The sequence below is a fragment of the Camponotus vicinus genome, unplaced genomic scaffold, assembly GCF_025532165.1.
Source record: "Camponotus vicinus isolate PSW18456_S1 unplaced genomic scaffold, iyCamVici1.0 SCAF_12, whole genome shotgun sequence".
In the NCBI taxonomy this organism is placed as follows: domain Eukaryota; kingdom Metazoa; phylum Arthropoda; class Insecta; order Hymenoptera; family Formicidae; genus Camponotus; species Camponotus vicinus.
In genome coordinates, this window is record NW_028141948.1 from 4,931,646 (window position 1) to 4,948,067 (window position 16,422).

Here is a 16,422-nt window from a genome sequence, read left to right on the forward strand (position 1 = left end):
GTCCAATTTAAATCTTAAATCTGTTCCATCATCTGACGCGGATGAAATGCAGTGTGTCAAGCTTCAGACCAGAATAGTGGAGGAAAAAACAAAAGATCTTCAAGTGCATTATGATAATGACTTTGCCAATTTACAAAATATGGTTTGTGAGATGGATGTAATGAAGCAGGAGCTATATATTGGCAAGCACTTGCTGAAAATATTAGATTACAAAGCAGTTCGTAGGAAGTCTTAATGGTTTTTAATTTGTTCTGTCTATTATGTAATTGAGACCGATTAATTGTATATTTATAATCATAATTATATAATGATTTGCATTAATATTGGGACATCGTAATACTTACTAACTTTAATATTTTGTTGAATATTCTTTTGTGCATTAACTTACTAAAAAACAAAAAAATTCCTCAAATAAGTATACAAATTAATTATTTTTAAAGTATTATGGTGTCCAAATATTAATGCGAGTCACTGTGTATGTATATGTGTGTGAAATTGTATCTCTTTTAATTCTAAAATAAATAATTATTTTTATAATAAATTCTTTACTTTATGTTTTACATTAGTTGACAGCTTATAAATTCTCTAAAAAATTATAAACAGTTGTAAATTAAAAATAATTTGATAAATAAAAATATTCTGTTTAAGAGAACAACATAAATAAAAAGTCTTAAATTATCAAATACTCTGCATGAAAGAATAACACAGTTTAGATTATAAAATACTCTGCATGAGAGAATAACACAAATAGTCTTAGATTATAAAATACTCTGCATGAGAGAAACCTAAATAGCATTAAACCTTGTTTTTCTTTTACGTTGCAGCTTTTAGTACCGCTGCACAGTACCTTACCATCTAAAATAGAGCAAAAGACGAATTACGATGAGAATCTGATACACGAATGAAGAGGTTAGGGTTGCACATATGTGTATTACTGGGTACAAATAAAGATCTCACAATCTCAATGAAGTCTCCTGCAGTTATTTTACAGAGAAAAAACATTTTTACTTACCGTGGTTACATGTGTGCGTTTATTTAAATTGTATATAAACAATACAACACATGAGTCACGTGGGACCTTGCGGGCCTAACATGGCGGCTATAATCGACCAATCAGAAATTAGGAACAAGATCGCGTCTCTCTTATTATAGGACTTTAGTCAAACAAGGCATTCCCGTCTCTAATTATGACCAGGATCTCTTTCTGACATATCGTGAATCGTGATAAACGCGTCATGTTCAAACATAAATCATCCCATGTGTAGCAATTTTATGATAAAGACGTAATTGAAAAAACAGTTCAATGCAAATTGTGTAAAAATAACTTTAAGGATTTCGGAAACACAACAAACTTGTTAAGACATTTAAAAAAGATTCATCCTTTGCGCTACAGTACTGCAATTGAAGGAAATAATTCATCAACAGGTGAAGAGTTCGATATACAAAGTGAACATGATATTTCAAAAGATTCCACTCAAGCTGTTGTCTCTGAAAACACTATCGGTGTGGCTAACCCACAGACAAAAACAGTTACGTCACATCCTCGTCGAATCTACGTATTTTACGTGGCTTATGTGGATGCAGATTTATCCACGAATTATCTACGTGGATACAACTTTCTTTTTTCATTATTACATCGAGGTACTTTATTCTCGAAATATCAATGTAGATTTCATGTGGATATTTCTATTGAAATTATGATTAATCATTCAACGACTCGGTAATATTGTAATGTTAAAAGATATTTTATTAAAATTTTTCAATTGTAATTTTGTATCTGAAATATTTCAAAAATATACCTGCATCATGTTTTTTATAATTATATTATAATATTTATATTTTATATAATTTTGTATTTGCAATATTTCTGAAATCTTTCAGAAAGATAAAAAAGTTTGCTAAAAAAAGATTATATCTGTATGTTTCTAAATATGTAATAGTACATATGTATTTAGAATATGCTTCCTCGCTTTGCCGCTATGCGGCGCTGCATCAAATTAGCTAACTCGTATTCAACTTTTCGTCATAAAGTGTATATAAAGAACTGATACTAACACGGTCCGAAGTTTATTTTTTCAAAATTATTATAATGAAATAAAGGTCCGTTAGATAAAATCAATAAAAAATTAGTTAAAAGTCCTTGTAGCCTTTTAACTAATTTTTTATTGATTTTATTTTTTCTTTTAAGGACCATCTATGATGGAAGTAATATTGGTGGAGTGGACGGTGGAGTAAAGCGTAAGCGAATGGTTCTTTTCCATTTCCCATTAATCCTAGTCTTACGCCTTATTACACCGTCCACTTCACCGATATTATTTTCATTGTAGACGGTCCCTTTAGTCAGTTTAATTTAATAAACTGATTTAATTTAAAATAATTTGTTTAATAATCTGGATCGCTTGTTGATTCAGAATATGGAACAGATTATTTGAAATTAAACGGATAAATGGGAGATAGCCTATTTATTGCGTATATTAAAAATAAAATAAAAATAAAAATAAAATTATTCTTATGGCCGAGTGTATTTATATACTTTTATAAATGTCCAAGATATTCACTTATCAAAAATGAAAAAAGTAATATGTCTCGAAAGTTCATAAAATTTTCACATAGATTCCACGTAGATTCTAGTACCGTTTTTGAGCGGATTATCCACTCGAATATCCACGTGGATTCAACGATATTAATCTACGTGGTAATAACGTGGATTTCACGTACTGTTTTTGTCGGGCGTCCCGTCTTAAGATATTATTATGGAATGCAAGAGGATGGAGGAATAAAAAGGAAAAATTGTACAAAAAGGTTCAAGATTATGACATTAATATCATTACAGAAATAAAAGCCCAAAAAAATGAAACATTTCGAGTTACAGGGTATAATACATTAATTAAGTGTAGATCGTACCAGCAGAAAGGAAGAGGAGGAGGCATTGTTATAATTTTTAAGAAAAATTTACAAGTAGAAATTAAAAATATAGACGTTTTGACTACGGATATTGAAATAATTGGATTAAATTTTTTGAATCTATCAAAGAATTTAAAAATAATCGGGTTATATAGAAAACCTGGGAAGACACTAAGGAAAGGTACGTGGAACAGAATGCTGGAATCAATAGGAGGCTCCAGTCTTTGTTAGGGTGCCGTCACATGTGGCGTAACTTGCGTATTCTAGTAATTTTTAATTGAAGTTACGTCATTTTGAAAGTCGGTTTTCACATGGGGCGTATTGTGTGGAATGCGTAACAAATACAACCATTTGTGGATTAGATTTTCCGTTGTACACTCTAATGGAAATGCTAAGAAGATTTGCGATTGGTCTTCGTAACCTACGTGTCTCGAAAAGTACGCATCATGGGGAACCAATGGCTGCGTTCAGCAGGAAAAGCTGCTTTGCAACTGTTGTAAAATTCGTGAATCTGATTGGTGTATGCTCTTAGATCCAGTCAAAATTAAGAGCATACCCAATCAAGCTTACGAATTTTACAACAGTTGCAAAGCAGCTTTTTCTGCTGAACGCAGCCAATGCTCTGCATACAAGTATGTGTGAAGCGGAATGTACGCAATATTTATAAAGTTAAAAAGATTGAAGTATATATTTACTTCAATCGTTTTAACTTTAAAACAGTACATATGTTCTTGAGACCACGTTAAGGACGATCGGTGATACCAGTAGGTTCACCATTCAAAAAAATATTAAATCTATTATTAATCTTGTATTAATCCTAATTATGTTATAATAATTTAGTAAAAATTAAAATTTAAAGTTAAAATTTGAATATTAGTATTTACATATTTAGAAAGTAATTCAGACGTTTTAACCCACAGAAAAGTATACAGGGTTTGTCAAAAGTGTGGAAACCCCTAAATATCTCACAAACGGTGCATTTTAGAAAAAAATGTTTCAGGCAAAAGTTGTTTGGTTTCAAAGGGGCCATAAGACGGTACCATTGGTTTGACCTTGAAGAGTCATTTGAAGGTCACGTGAAGGTCACTTCAAATTTTTTAAATCGAACACCCTATATATTTTTGCACACTCTTGTAGCTTATCTCGAGAGCTTTCCAAAACACTATAATTAAGTACCTTTTCGTTAAGTACTTTTTGAGTTATGAGGCTTGAAATAATTTCTTAATTTTACATAAACCGTAAAATATCTTGTAAAATATTTATTTTTCGATTATCTTACCTTAATACTTTTACGTACAAAATAATGAGAGGAATCAATTGGTATAAAGAAAACACATAGTTGTTTTTAAGAAAAAATATGTAATTTGCAATTAACAATTACATATTTTTTCTTAAAAACAACTATGTGTTTTCTTTACACCAATTGATTCCTTTCATTATTTTCTACATAAAAGTATTAAGGTAAGATAATCGAAAAATGAATATTTTACAAGATATTTTACGGTTTATGTAAAATTAAGAAATTATTTCAAGCCTCATAACTCAAAAAGTACTTAACGAAAAGGTACTTAATTATAGTGTTTTGGAAAGCTCTCGAGATAAGCTACAAGCCTGTGCAAAAATATATAGGGTGTTCCATTTAAAAAAATTGAAGTGACCTTCACGTGACCTTCAAATGACTCTTCAAGGTCAAACCAATGGTACCGTCTTATGGCCCCTTTGAAACCAAACAACTTTTGCCTGAAACATTTTTTTCTAAAATGCACCGTTTGTGAGATATTTAGGGGTTTCCACACTTTTGACAAACTCTGTATAATAATAGATTCTAACTTAATATTAATAATTATTTGGAAACGATGGCAAAAATGGAAGAAGATTTGATCGTTATTCATATTTTATTAAAACTTTTTGATGCCTCTTCAACCTACTATCCTATCTTGAACAACACTGAACGATACGCTTACTAATAACATACATCAGCGTTTCTTCCGCCAAAAATTGGATTCGGCGTAACGATAATAGCGTAAAGAGCATAAAATAACTAGGCGGAAGCTGATACTTAAATGAAACGATGATTGGTCGGCGCAAGTTACGCTTACGCAAATTAAGTCGCATGTGACGGCACCCTTATGTGGAACTGTGCTAACACAGATAAAAATGGTGAGAGACTACTAGAAGAAATGGAAGAAAGTGACATGTTCATTGTAAATAGATATACACTTTTAAGAATTGGTGAAGGAGGAACAAGAGCTTCAAATATTGATTTACTTTTTAACGCGGTTAATATTTTTGAACTTATAGAATGTAACCAACTTGAGGATAGTTGGGGCTCAGATCACTTCCCCATAGAATATGACATTCAAATTAAACGAGCAGTGTATAAAAAAATGTATAATAGACCATCTACGAAAAGAACAAACTGGAAGAAGTATGAACAAGAAATTATAGATCAGCAGGCAGCACTGACTTCAGAAGAATATCAAAATAAAATGGAACACGAAACGTATATGTTCCTTACAGAAATTATGAAGAATGCAGTTACCCAGTAAGTAAAATGTTAGCAGGTTGGCAGCAGATTGGCAGCAAATTCGATCAGAATCCCACACCAGAACCGTAGACATCTGTGTCCGCATTAGGGCCTGAGCACAAAGATGTTGTAACTGTTTCCGACAAAGTCGTATGCGTAAGTCGGAGACGTTAGTCAACGCACAAGGATTTTACGTAAACGTAGGTATCGGATAACATGCAATACAAGATACGGCCTACGTTTACGTAAAATCCTTGTGTGTTGACTAACGTCTCCGACTTACGCATACGACTTTGTCGGAAACAGTTACAACATCTTCTTCTTCTTCTTCGATTAATGGCACTGGGCAATCTCACTTTTTGCCCATGCTGCCAGAGTTACAACATCTTTGTGCTCAAGCCCTTAAACTTTTGTTTTGGCGACAGAGTCTGTAAAACATAACCTGTCAACAAACTGTCAGCAGAAACCGAGCAGGATCTGCGCGTGCAATTTGATGTTAAATTGCCAGTAGAAACCGAGCAGAATCTGCGCATGCAACCTGATGGCAAATTGACAGCAGAAACTGCACAAGATTTGCGCTTACTTTTATTAATGTTATATAAATGCAACAAAATTGATTATTACAGATGATAAATAAGAATATTATCGGCAAGTTAATTACAATTTTCTTCTAAAATGACATATATGTCATATGATATATCGTAATATATGTTAACGTAATATATGTTACATCGTAGTTATATCTCATATAGCGAAGGACTAATTCAATTTAATTAAATTAATAATAAAGTAAATAATAAAAGTAAATGTAACTTATAAAACTGGAGATGTAATTTATTTAGAATTAAATTCTTGCTTTATGCCTCAAATAGGCAGTACATGAATAATTTTCCATTTATCATATTGATTCCAATCAGTTTAATATTCTGAATCTCATCTGCTTGTATCAGATATCAGAAATTAAAGTGATAGAAATTAAAATGGTAATTACTATATTTTTAGTCTTTTATTCACATTCGCGGCTTTATATATATTTCTGACAGAAATTAAATTACGAGAAAGTACAGCTCACATAGCGGTAAGTGAAGGAACTATCGAATCATGCAAACCCTGTTCCGTTTCTGTTGTCAATTTGCTATCAGAGATTGTGTGCGCAGATCCTGCTCGATTTTTGTTATCAATTTGCTATCAAATTGCGCCTCACAGATCCTGTTAAATTTCTGCTATCAATCTGCCGTCAGTTATATCTGCAGGCTTTACTCGATTTCTGCCGATAATTTGACATCAAATTTCATTGCGCAGATCCTGCTCGGTTTCTGCCGACAATCTGTTGTCAAATTGCGCCGCACAGATCTTGTTCAATTTCTGCTATCAATCTGCCGTCAGTTATATTAACAAGTTCTGCTTGTTTCTGTTGACAATCTTTTGTTTAGTCATGTGAACAATTTTGTTGTATTTCTACTGACATGCTGGCAACATAATCGAATATATCAGTTTCTTTATACAAACTGTAATATTTCTGCCTTTAAAATTTGTAATGGGCATTTGACGAAAATCTGTTCTAACAGATTTGATTATCTGGGTAGAATAACAACCTATGGAACAGGAGCAAGAGAGAAAAAAGAAGAAAAGAAGAAACCATCTAGGAACCAAGCTAAGAAAGATGAAAAGATTAGAAATCCTGTAAAATGGTGGGATGAGGATTGCAGACATGCAATTGAGGAAAGGAAAAAAAACCTAAAAGAATACATTAAAAAGAAAGATCTGATTAGCTACATTGAACTCAAAAGAACTAGAGCGGAAGCAAGAAAGACTATTAAACAAAAGAAAAGAGACACTTTTCGAAAATTCGTAAGCACTATAAATAAGAACATTGATATTAAGTATGTTTGGAATAAGATGAGAGTAATATAAAACAGTTTCAATGTTATAGACTGGAACAAATGGCAAAATACAGAAAGAGAATCGATAATAATGAAAGAGATAGAGAAAATCGCCCCTCCATGGGTAGAAGATAATAAATATTATTGACAGCATCACAAACAAGTGTCAGAAGATTTATATAAACCCTTTATATATGAACAACTAGAGAAAGCTTGTAATAATACAAAGGAAAAATCATCGCCCAGATTAGATCAAATTGATTATAAAATGATAAGGAAATTAAATACAAAATTCCAAGAAGGAAATATTGAAGTTATTCAATTTTTATTTTGATAAAGGTTTATTATTTTCAGAATGGAAGGAAAGTCATACCATTTTCATAGACAAAGCAAATAAGAATAAGCAAATAAGAAAGTAAGACCAATATCAATGACATCTTGCTTAGGAAAGATTCTAGAGAGAATGGTCAATGAAAGACTAGTTTGGTGGGCAGAAAATTTTAACAAATTGGACGCTAATCAGAATGGATTTAGGAAAGAAAAATCCTGTATTGATAACATTGTTAAGTTAACTGCAAGTGTAGAAATAAGTATGCTGAAAAAAGAAAATACAATTGCTGCTTTTTCAGATGTGTCTTCCGCTTATGACAATGTTAGAAGAAATATATTAGTTGATCAATTAATCCAGGAAGAATACCCTTCTAAGATCATTAAATACGTTAACAAATGTATAAAGGAAAGAAGAACTAAATTTGTGATTAACAAAGAAAATACGATAGAAAGAATGGTTCATAAAGGACCTCAAGGAGGAGTACCCAGTCAGCAAAGTCTGTTCAAACAGATTTTGTCAATTTCTGCTACAAATTTTTGTTGACAGTAAGATTGCAGATTGTATAAAAAATTTGTTATATCAAATAATGATAATAGAATGTCAGCAGAAATGTTACAAAACCTGCTGACATAATTTGATAGCAGAAACTGAAGGATTTGTTTAAAATTATCATAGCAGATTGGTGGCAGAAATCGAGCAAGATCTGTGCAACACAGTTTGATATCAGATTGGTTGCAGAAACCGAGCAGGATCTGCGATGAAATTTGATATCAAGTTCTCGGCAGATATCGAGTAGAGCCTGCTGATATAACTGACGGCAGATTGATGGCAGAAATTGAACAGGATTTGCGCAATGAAATTTGATGTCAAATTATCGACAGAAAGCGAGTAAAGCCTGCAGATATAACTGACGGCAAATTGATAGCAGAAATTTAACAGAATCTGTGAGGCGCAATTTGATAGCAAATTGATAACAAAAATCGAGCAGGATCTGCGCACACAATCTCTGATAGCAGATTGACGGCAGAAACGGAAGAGTTTGCATGATTCGATAGTTCCTTCACTTACCGCTACGTGAGCTGTACTTTCTCGTAATTTAATTTCTGTCAGAAATATATATAAAGTCGCGAATATGAATAAAAGACTAAAAATATAGTAATTATCATTTTAATTTCTATCACTTTAATTTCTGATATCTGATACAAGCAGATGAGATTCAGAATATTAAACTGATTGGAATCAATATGATAAATGGAAAATTATTCATATACTGCCTATTTGAGGCATAAAGCAAGAATTTAATTCTAAATAAATTACATCTCCAATTTTACAAGTTACATTTACTTTTATCATTTACTTTATTATTAATTTAATTTAATTAAATTAGTCCTTCGCTATATGAGATATAACTACGATATAACATATATTACATTAAGACCCAGTTCCACAACTTACTTTAACCTATAGGGAGTCAGGTTATTAAAGACCTCCTATTAACTGTCGTTGGATGCCGGGTGGATTGATACATTCAGTTTGTCTTTTTAAAAATATATTTTACAACAAAGGAATTTACAACTATGGTTTCAATCTTTGGTAACTTACGTCCGCTTCGGACGACGAGACACATTAGAGTGAGTGCCTCTATGTCTTTGGTGGATCGGGGCGAGCTATGTGATGGCGCTAGTGCGTTCGTAAACCCATTCATCTGTATTTTGTCCAGATAGAGGGACGCCACAATCACTCCCCCCTTAGTGACTCCGTTCATGGAGTCGTGAATCTAATTTTTCGTGCAAGATGTCCTTTCTCTGTCTCAGCTAACGAAGGTTCTGGAAGGGAATTATCCTCAGGTAGTTGTTGGTTCTCCCTAGCCCTTTCAATGAACGCCGGCTTCAATCTGTCAATGTTGATCTCAGTCGGTCGGTCCTTGTAGTTGATCCTGTACAAAAAATCAGTCAGTCTTTTGATTATGGGAAAAGGTCCTTCATATGGTTGTTCTAGGGATCTGGTCGCTCGATCGAACCTGACGAAGACATGTGTACAGTCCTCCAACTCCTTGTGAACAAAGGCCTTTTGTTTGATGTGATGCGCTGTGGGCTTCGGTCCTACTCGCCGCATTCGCTCGCGTAGTTTCTGCAGGAACATGTCCGGGCATCCTGTGGGCTCCTCGGCTGCGAAATATTCGTCGGGTACCTGTAGTGTTTTTCCGTAGACCATCTCTGCTGCGGATGTCTTAATGTCGTCCTTGTAACTGTTTCGCAATCCTAAAAGTACCATAGGAAGTACATTAGTCCAATCCGTGGTGCCGTGATACATGATTGCTGCCTTGAGCGATCGGTGCCATCGCTCGATCATCCCATTTGCCTGCGGGTGATACGCTGTCGTTCGGATTCTCCGACTTCCTATTAGCTTGACCATCGCTTCAAATATTGCTGACACGAACTGCGCTCCTCTGTCGGTTGTCATGTATGGTGCTCCGAATCATGCGATCCATGTATTAAAAAATGCGTCTATTACAGTGTCCGCTGATGTGTCCGCTATTGGTGTAGCTTCCGGCCATCTTGTTGTCCTGTCGATCATGGTTAAACAGTACCTCATTCCTTTAGAGTTGGGTAGCGGTCCTACGATGTCTAGGTGTACGTGTTGGAACCTATCGTCCGGGACTGGAATTCTCTCTGGAATTCTGTGATTGTGTCTGTGGACTTTCGCTCTCTGACACGGTAAGCATGTCTTAGCCCAGTTAGCAATATCTTTCTGCATACCTGGCCAAACGAATCTTTGTGCGATTGTTTTCTTTGTTGTCCTTCCACTTGGGTGTGACAGATTATGTATGTTGTCGAAAACTTTCTTCCGTAATACTCTCGGTACGTATATTCGAATTTCCTTGTCGACACTACAGTATATGGTTTTGTCTCCTCCGTCTAATCGTAGTGGCCTTAGTGAGAGTGATGTCTCAGTCTCCAGTAGAGCTCTGAGTTCCTCGTTTTTCTGCTGTTCCTCGTAAAGTTCGTCTGTTGTGACGATAACTGGTAGGTTCACTGCTCCTACTCGTGACAGTGCATCCGCTACCTGGTTTTCATGCCCTGCAATATGGACAATATTAGTAGTAATCTGACTTATAAAGTCTAATTGTCTCCTTTGCCGTTCAGAGGCTTTATTAGAAGCTTGAGAGAACGCGTATTGTAGTGGTTTGTGATCCGTTAGCACAACTACGTTTCGTCCTTCTGTCATGTGTTGAAAGAATTTTAATGCGGAATAAATTGCTAGGAGTTCTCTGTCGTATGTGCTATAGTTTTGTTGTGCCTCAGATAACTTCTTAGAGAAGAATCCTAATGGCTTGTATTCTCCCTCTTGATACTGCTCCAATACCGCTCCCGTGGCTACGTTGGAAGCGTCTGTTCTGAGGAGTAGTTTGGCGTTTCCTCGTGGATGAACCAGTAGGGTAGTCTCTGCTAAACGTCTTTTACTTTCATGAAAGGCTTCCTCTGCTTGTGTAGTCCACTCTATTGGCCGCTTGTCGCGTTTCTTCGCTCTTGTCAGATATCCGTTTAATGGAGCTAGAATGGCTGCTGCATTTTTGATGAATCTGTGATAGAAGTTGATGATCCCAAGATATCTCCTAAGCTCTTTTATATTGTTCGGCTTCTTGATATCAACGATGGCTTTTACTCTATCGTTCGTCGGACGTATTCCTTCTTTGTTGACTGTGTATCCGAGATATTCGACCTCTTTTTCCGCAAATTCGCGTTTTGTCACGTTGATAAATAGTCCGTGCTCCTTTAAACGTTGAAATATTTGCTCGAGATATCTTCGGTGTTCCTCTTCGTGTCTTGATGCTACCAACAGATCGTCGATACAGCCGTGACAAAAGTCGAGTCCTCTTAGAACTGCGTCAATAAATCTTTGGAAAGTTTGCGTTGCGTTTCGCAAACCAAATGGTATTCTGTAAAATTCATACAATCCGAATGGTGTAGTTATTGCAGTTTTATAGCAATCTTCTTCCGCTACTGGAATCTGAAAGTATGCTTTCACAAGATCTATTTTGGAGAAAACGGTGCATCCAGCTAAGTGGTATGTAAGGTCCTGTATGTGAGGTAGAGGATACTTATCCATGATCGTCACACTGTTCAATTTACGAAAATCTCCGCACGGTCTCCATTCTCCGTTGCTTTTACGTACTAGGTGTAACGGACTTGCCCATTGTGATGAAGAGGGGCGACATATTCCTTGTGCCAACATCGTCTCGAACTCTCGTTTCGCGGCTGCGTACTTTTCTAGGGGCAGTCTGCGTGGTCTTTCTGCCAATGGTGGTCCCTTGGTCACGATGTGATGTCTCACATCGTGTACGGTCTTCTTGAGCGCTGTAGGACGTGTGATTTCGATGTACCTGCGTAAGAGTTCCTTGACTTTGCATCATTTGTCTATTGTGGCAACGGTGGGCTGTTTCCCTGTGGTTATCCTTGCCTTGGTACTCAGTAGAGTCTGTTCGTCGACCAGTCTTCTGTTCTTTAGATCCGGTAGAATCCCGTGGTGCGCCAGGAAGTCTGCGCCTATGATCGGCTGTCGGACATCAGCTATGATGAACTGCCATCTAAATGAGCGTCGCAGTCCTAAATCCACTACTCGTGAGCTGCTGCCGTAAGTATTTATGATTGTGTTGTTTGCTGCGAACAGTTGAAAATCTACGGGTGTGAGCTTTCCTCTCATCATCCTCTTCGGGATTACTGAGATGTCTGCTCCCGTATCTATAAGGTACGTAATGCCATTCTTCTTGTCGGTTATTGCCAGGCGTTTATTATTTCTAACCACCCCGTCGACGACCGCCTGTACTCGCGACGGCGGGTTTAGTTTTCCACCGCCTTCGGCTTATTAAATGTGCAAGGTTGTGCGCATCTAAACGCTTTGTCGCCGAATCTGTTGTGATAATAGCAGTACTCGGCGTTACCTTCGCGGTCTTGACGGTGATGTGAACGTTCGCGGTTGTCTGCTCGTTCTCGGCCGCTGGAATGTCCTCGCGATCTACTGCGTCGCCTATATTTACAGTCTGTAAAGTAAGAGCGTGTACGGCATAAATGGCAGTTGGCTTCAAATATCGTCCTAGTTTTTTTGTGAGCCGATAGATGGAATCTTTGTCGTGAATGCTTTGTCACAAAAGATTCAATTGGCGTCGAATTCTTATCTGAGAAACACGTTAACCGCCATGAGTGCCGCATACGCATCGCGCTACGAGGCTGTGTTCCTTTGTTCTCACCCGAAAGGACCAAAAATGTCATATGTAGCGGCTGCTAAATACATGGGAAAGTCAAAATCGTTCGTCGCTAAGTGGGTTCAGCAATATAAGAGGACCAAAAATGTCGATGACTTGCCAGAACGTGGCTCGATAGGCAAAGTGACGCCGAACATGGAAAAAAAATTGTGAATTTGTTTAAGCGGAACCCGACCTTAACGTTGCGACAAGGAGCAGCAAAATTAAAACAGAAAGGTATAGAAGTATCACATACAACTATTCGAACCCATCTCCTTGCGCATAACATCAAATATCGAAGCACAATGAAGAAACCACTGTTAGGCGAAAAACATGTGACGAAAAGACTCGCTTGGGCAAAGGAGAATTTGGACCGAGATTGGAGCAACGTGATCTTTACGGACGAAGCTTCTGTTTGGGGATATATTACCATCCGACGTTCCTGGTCAACCTTGACCAATAGATTAATACAACGTTAAACACCCTGTAAAAGTTCATCTTTGGGGCTGCTTTTCAAAACAGGGTTTTGGAGCATTACATCTGTTTACATACAATTTAAATGCTCCGAAAATGCTTAAAATTTATGAGAAGTGTTTGTTGCCGACTGCTGAACGATGCTTCATAAAAAAAAACGAGGACTGGATCTTACAGGAAGACAACGACCCAAAACACCGGAGCAAACTTTGCACCGAGTGGAAAGAGCAGTCTGGCATCGTTACACTTGATTGGCCATCGCAATCGCCAGACGTAAATCCCATTGAAAATGTGTGGGCATATCTCAAGCACAAGCTTCGAGGAAAAAGAGTGTGCACTTTGAAGCAGCTGACACGACAAATTCGTCTCATTTGGAGGTCTTTACCGAACGAATACGCAGTCAACTTAGTGGAAAGTATGCCTCGGAGATGCCAGGCAATTATCAATGCCGGTGGTGACTGGACTCATTATTAATGGTATAGCATTTTTCTTCTCATGGAGTACAACAAATCCATGTACTTAAAAATCATTAAAAATAAATTTTTCTACACATTAACCCGTACACGCTCTTACTTTACAGACTGTATCTCTTACGGAGAGTTTCTTGACTTGTTTCCTCAGTTCCGCAATCTCCTGCAGGATCTGGTTGTCTTCGTCGGTCTGTTTTTCGGTGATAGTCTGGATTGCTGTCGCTGCTGGTCTGGTCATTTCTACGACCTTATCTGCCTGGGCCGCTAGCTTTGCTAAATCTTGAACTTCACTAATTGCCAGGATGGTACGCACACTTTCTGGGAGTTGTTCCATAAATATAGATTTTAGAATTTCATCCGTTACCTGACCTGCTGCCAAATTCCGTAGACGTTGTAGGAAGATGGAGGGTTTCTCGTCTCCTAATTCATGTGAGCCTAAAAGTCTTCTGATCTTCGTTGCACTTGTCTCTCCCAGAATCGAGCATATGCGATCTTTCAAGGTTTGATATTTGTCTTGCTCAGGTGGGTTAGTTATCAAATCCGCCACGAAAGGAAGAACGGGTTGATCAGCATTGAGTACTATGTAGCGAAATTTTGATTCGTCACTTGTTATTCGGTGTATTGCAAAAGCTGCTTCGGCTTGTGCGAACCATAATGCCGGATTGTCTTTCCAAAATGGTGGTAAGCGCACTGCCTGGACTGCGTCGATGTTTGCGCTTTTTGATCTCTCTCCGTCGTTATTCATAGCTTTCGGATAAGGGTTGTCGAATGGTTTTGAGAAAATCGAATAGATATCCACAATTACCGGCAAAAGCCAATGTATTATTGGGGAATCCTACAAACGGTCTAATTAGATTTGTTGAACCAGGTTATTATTGGCACAACGGTTTGAAAACATGTTTAGAAAAATTATCTGAAGAAATTAGTTCGGATGAAACTTTGAAAATTCTATATCTTTCTATCAATATTGACGGAGTTCCGTTATTCAAATCATCTGGTAGTTCTTTATACCCTATTTTGGGTTCAATTCCTTGTTCTCAACAAATATTTTTAATCGGATGTTATCATGGGCATAAAAAACCTAAAGATTTTAATGATTTCTTAAAAGACTTTGTAGATGAAACAATAGATTTAATTACAACCGGCTATCATTGCCGAGGAAGACGTATAATATTAAAATTGATAAATTAATTTGTGATGCTCCAGTGAAAGCAGCTGTCTTAAATATCATGTCGCATACTGGTTACTACAGTTGCACAAAATGTACTGTAAAAGGAGCTAACAAGCTGAATCGTACTTATTTTACGAATACACAAGCGACTTTAAGATCGGATAGAGATTTTTTGATGCAAACTCAAGTGGAACATCATAAAGGTATTTCGCTGTTAACATTGATTCCACATTTTGGCCCTATTTCTAATGTACCTCTTGACTATGGCGTCCCTCTATCTGGACAAAATACAGATGAATGGGTTAGGTTTTACGAACGCACTAGCGCCATCACATACCTCGCCCCGATCCACCAAAGACATAGAGGCACTCACTCTAGTGTGTCTCGTCGTCCGAAGCGGACGTAAGTTACCAAAGACTGAAACCATAGTTGTAAATTCCTTTGTTGTAAAATATATTTTTATAAAGACAAACTGAATGTATCAATCCACCCGGCATCGAACGACAGTTAATAGGAGGTCTTTAATAACCTGACTCCCTATAATGTTACGGCCATTGTAGACGACCCTTAAAAGCTTTATTAGATCCAAAATAGACTATAGTTTATTTGTATATTTTCCGAAAATTCTTAGAGATAGAGATAAGATAGAAAGATTACAGTATAAGGGAGTACGAATTGCATTAGGATATAGAAATAGCACTCCGACAAATGTGATGATTGCAGAATTTAACCTAATGAGATAGAGGATAGGGAGCAGGTTTTTTAGCTATGAACTATTGGCTAAAGTTATGTACATATGGTAATAATGATATGATAGGAATGATGAATAGATTAGAGATTATGGAAAGTATAAACAGACTAAATAATCCTGGAGGAGGACTAAATATGTTCACGAAAACTTGGAGATTTTAAAATATTTAAAAATGAAGTAGAACGGACAGGAAAACTAGAGGTTTATAAGAATAATTATTGGCCATTAACAGAAAAAATAGAGATAGACTTAGATATAGGTATGAGAAGGAAACGTGATTCTTGCAGCGATCATGAGTTACTTCTAAATTTTAAAAATAAATATAATCTTATAGAAGACTATAAAGTCATTTACATAGATGGATCAAAGCAGGATGACAAAAAAAGCGTAGGCATAGGTTTAGCAATAGAAGATAGTGATATAGCGTATAAGTATTAATAATAAATGTTCCATATTTATTAGTGTAGAGATAATCGCTATTGAAAAGGCTCTAGGTTTTGTTCAGGACAATAACTTAAGACTGATGTCGTGATACTTACAGATTTTTTAAGTTCTTGTAAAGCGTTAATGAATAATTCTATAAATGTATATAAATGTAAATATATTACTAAAATAAGAGAAAGAGTTTTTGATCTATCAAAAGAGAAAAATGAGACTAATAGTTATTGT

At 36.3% G+C, this 16,422-nt stretch overlaps 2 protein-coding genes across 3 annotated transcripts in view; one reads left to right on the forward strand and one right to left on the reverse strand.

Annotated features, from left to right (window-relative positions):
* Positions 1-16,422, forward strand: part of LOC145962677 (uncharacterized) — a 90,588-nt gene that overhangs the window by 42,884 nt on the left and 31,282 nt on the right. The window contains exon 1 of one of the 2 annotated variants that reach the window (XM_083083923.1): positions 3,965-3,986. The exons of the other annotated variant lie outside the window; for it this stretch is intronic. The gene's annotated coding sequence lies outside the window, so the exon portion shown is untranslated. Of the gene's footprint in view, positions 1-3,964; positions 3,987-16,422 lie in introns of those variants that run through there. 2 annotated transcript variants of the gene reach the window in all.
* On the reverse strand, positions 11,814-12,793 carry LOC145963241 (uncharacterized). The gene is made up of 2 exons (XM_083084971.1): positions 12,107-12,793; positions 11,814-12,029 (listed from the first exon to the last, which is right to left on the reverse strand). Exons 1-2 carry the CDS (start codon positions 12,350-12,352, stop codon positions 11,814-11,816), a joined length of 462 nt encoding a protein of 153 aa, XP_082941097.1. The 5' UTR covers positions 12,353-12,793.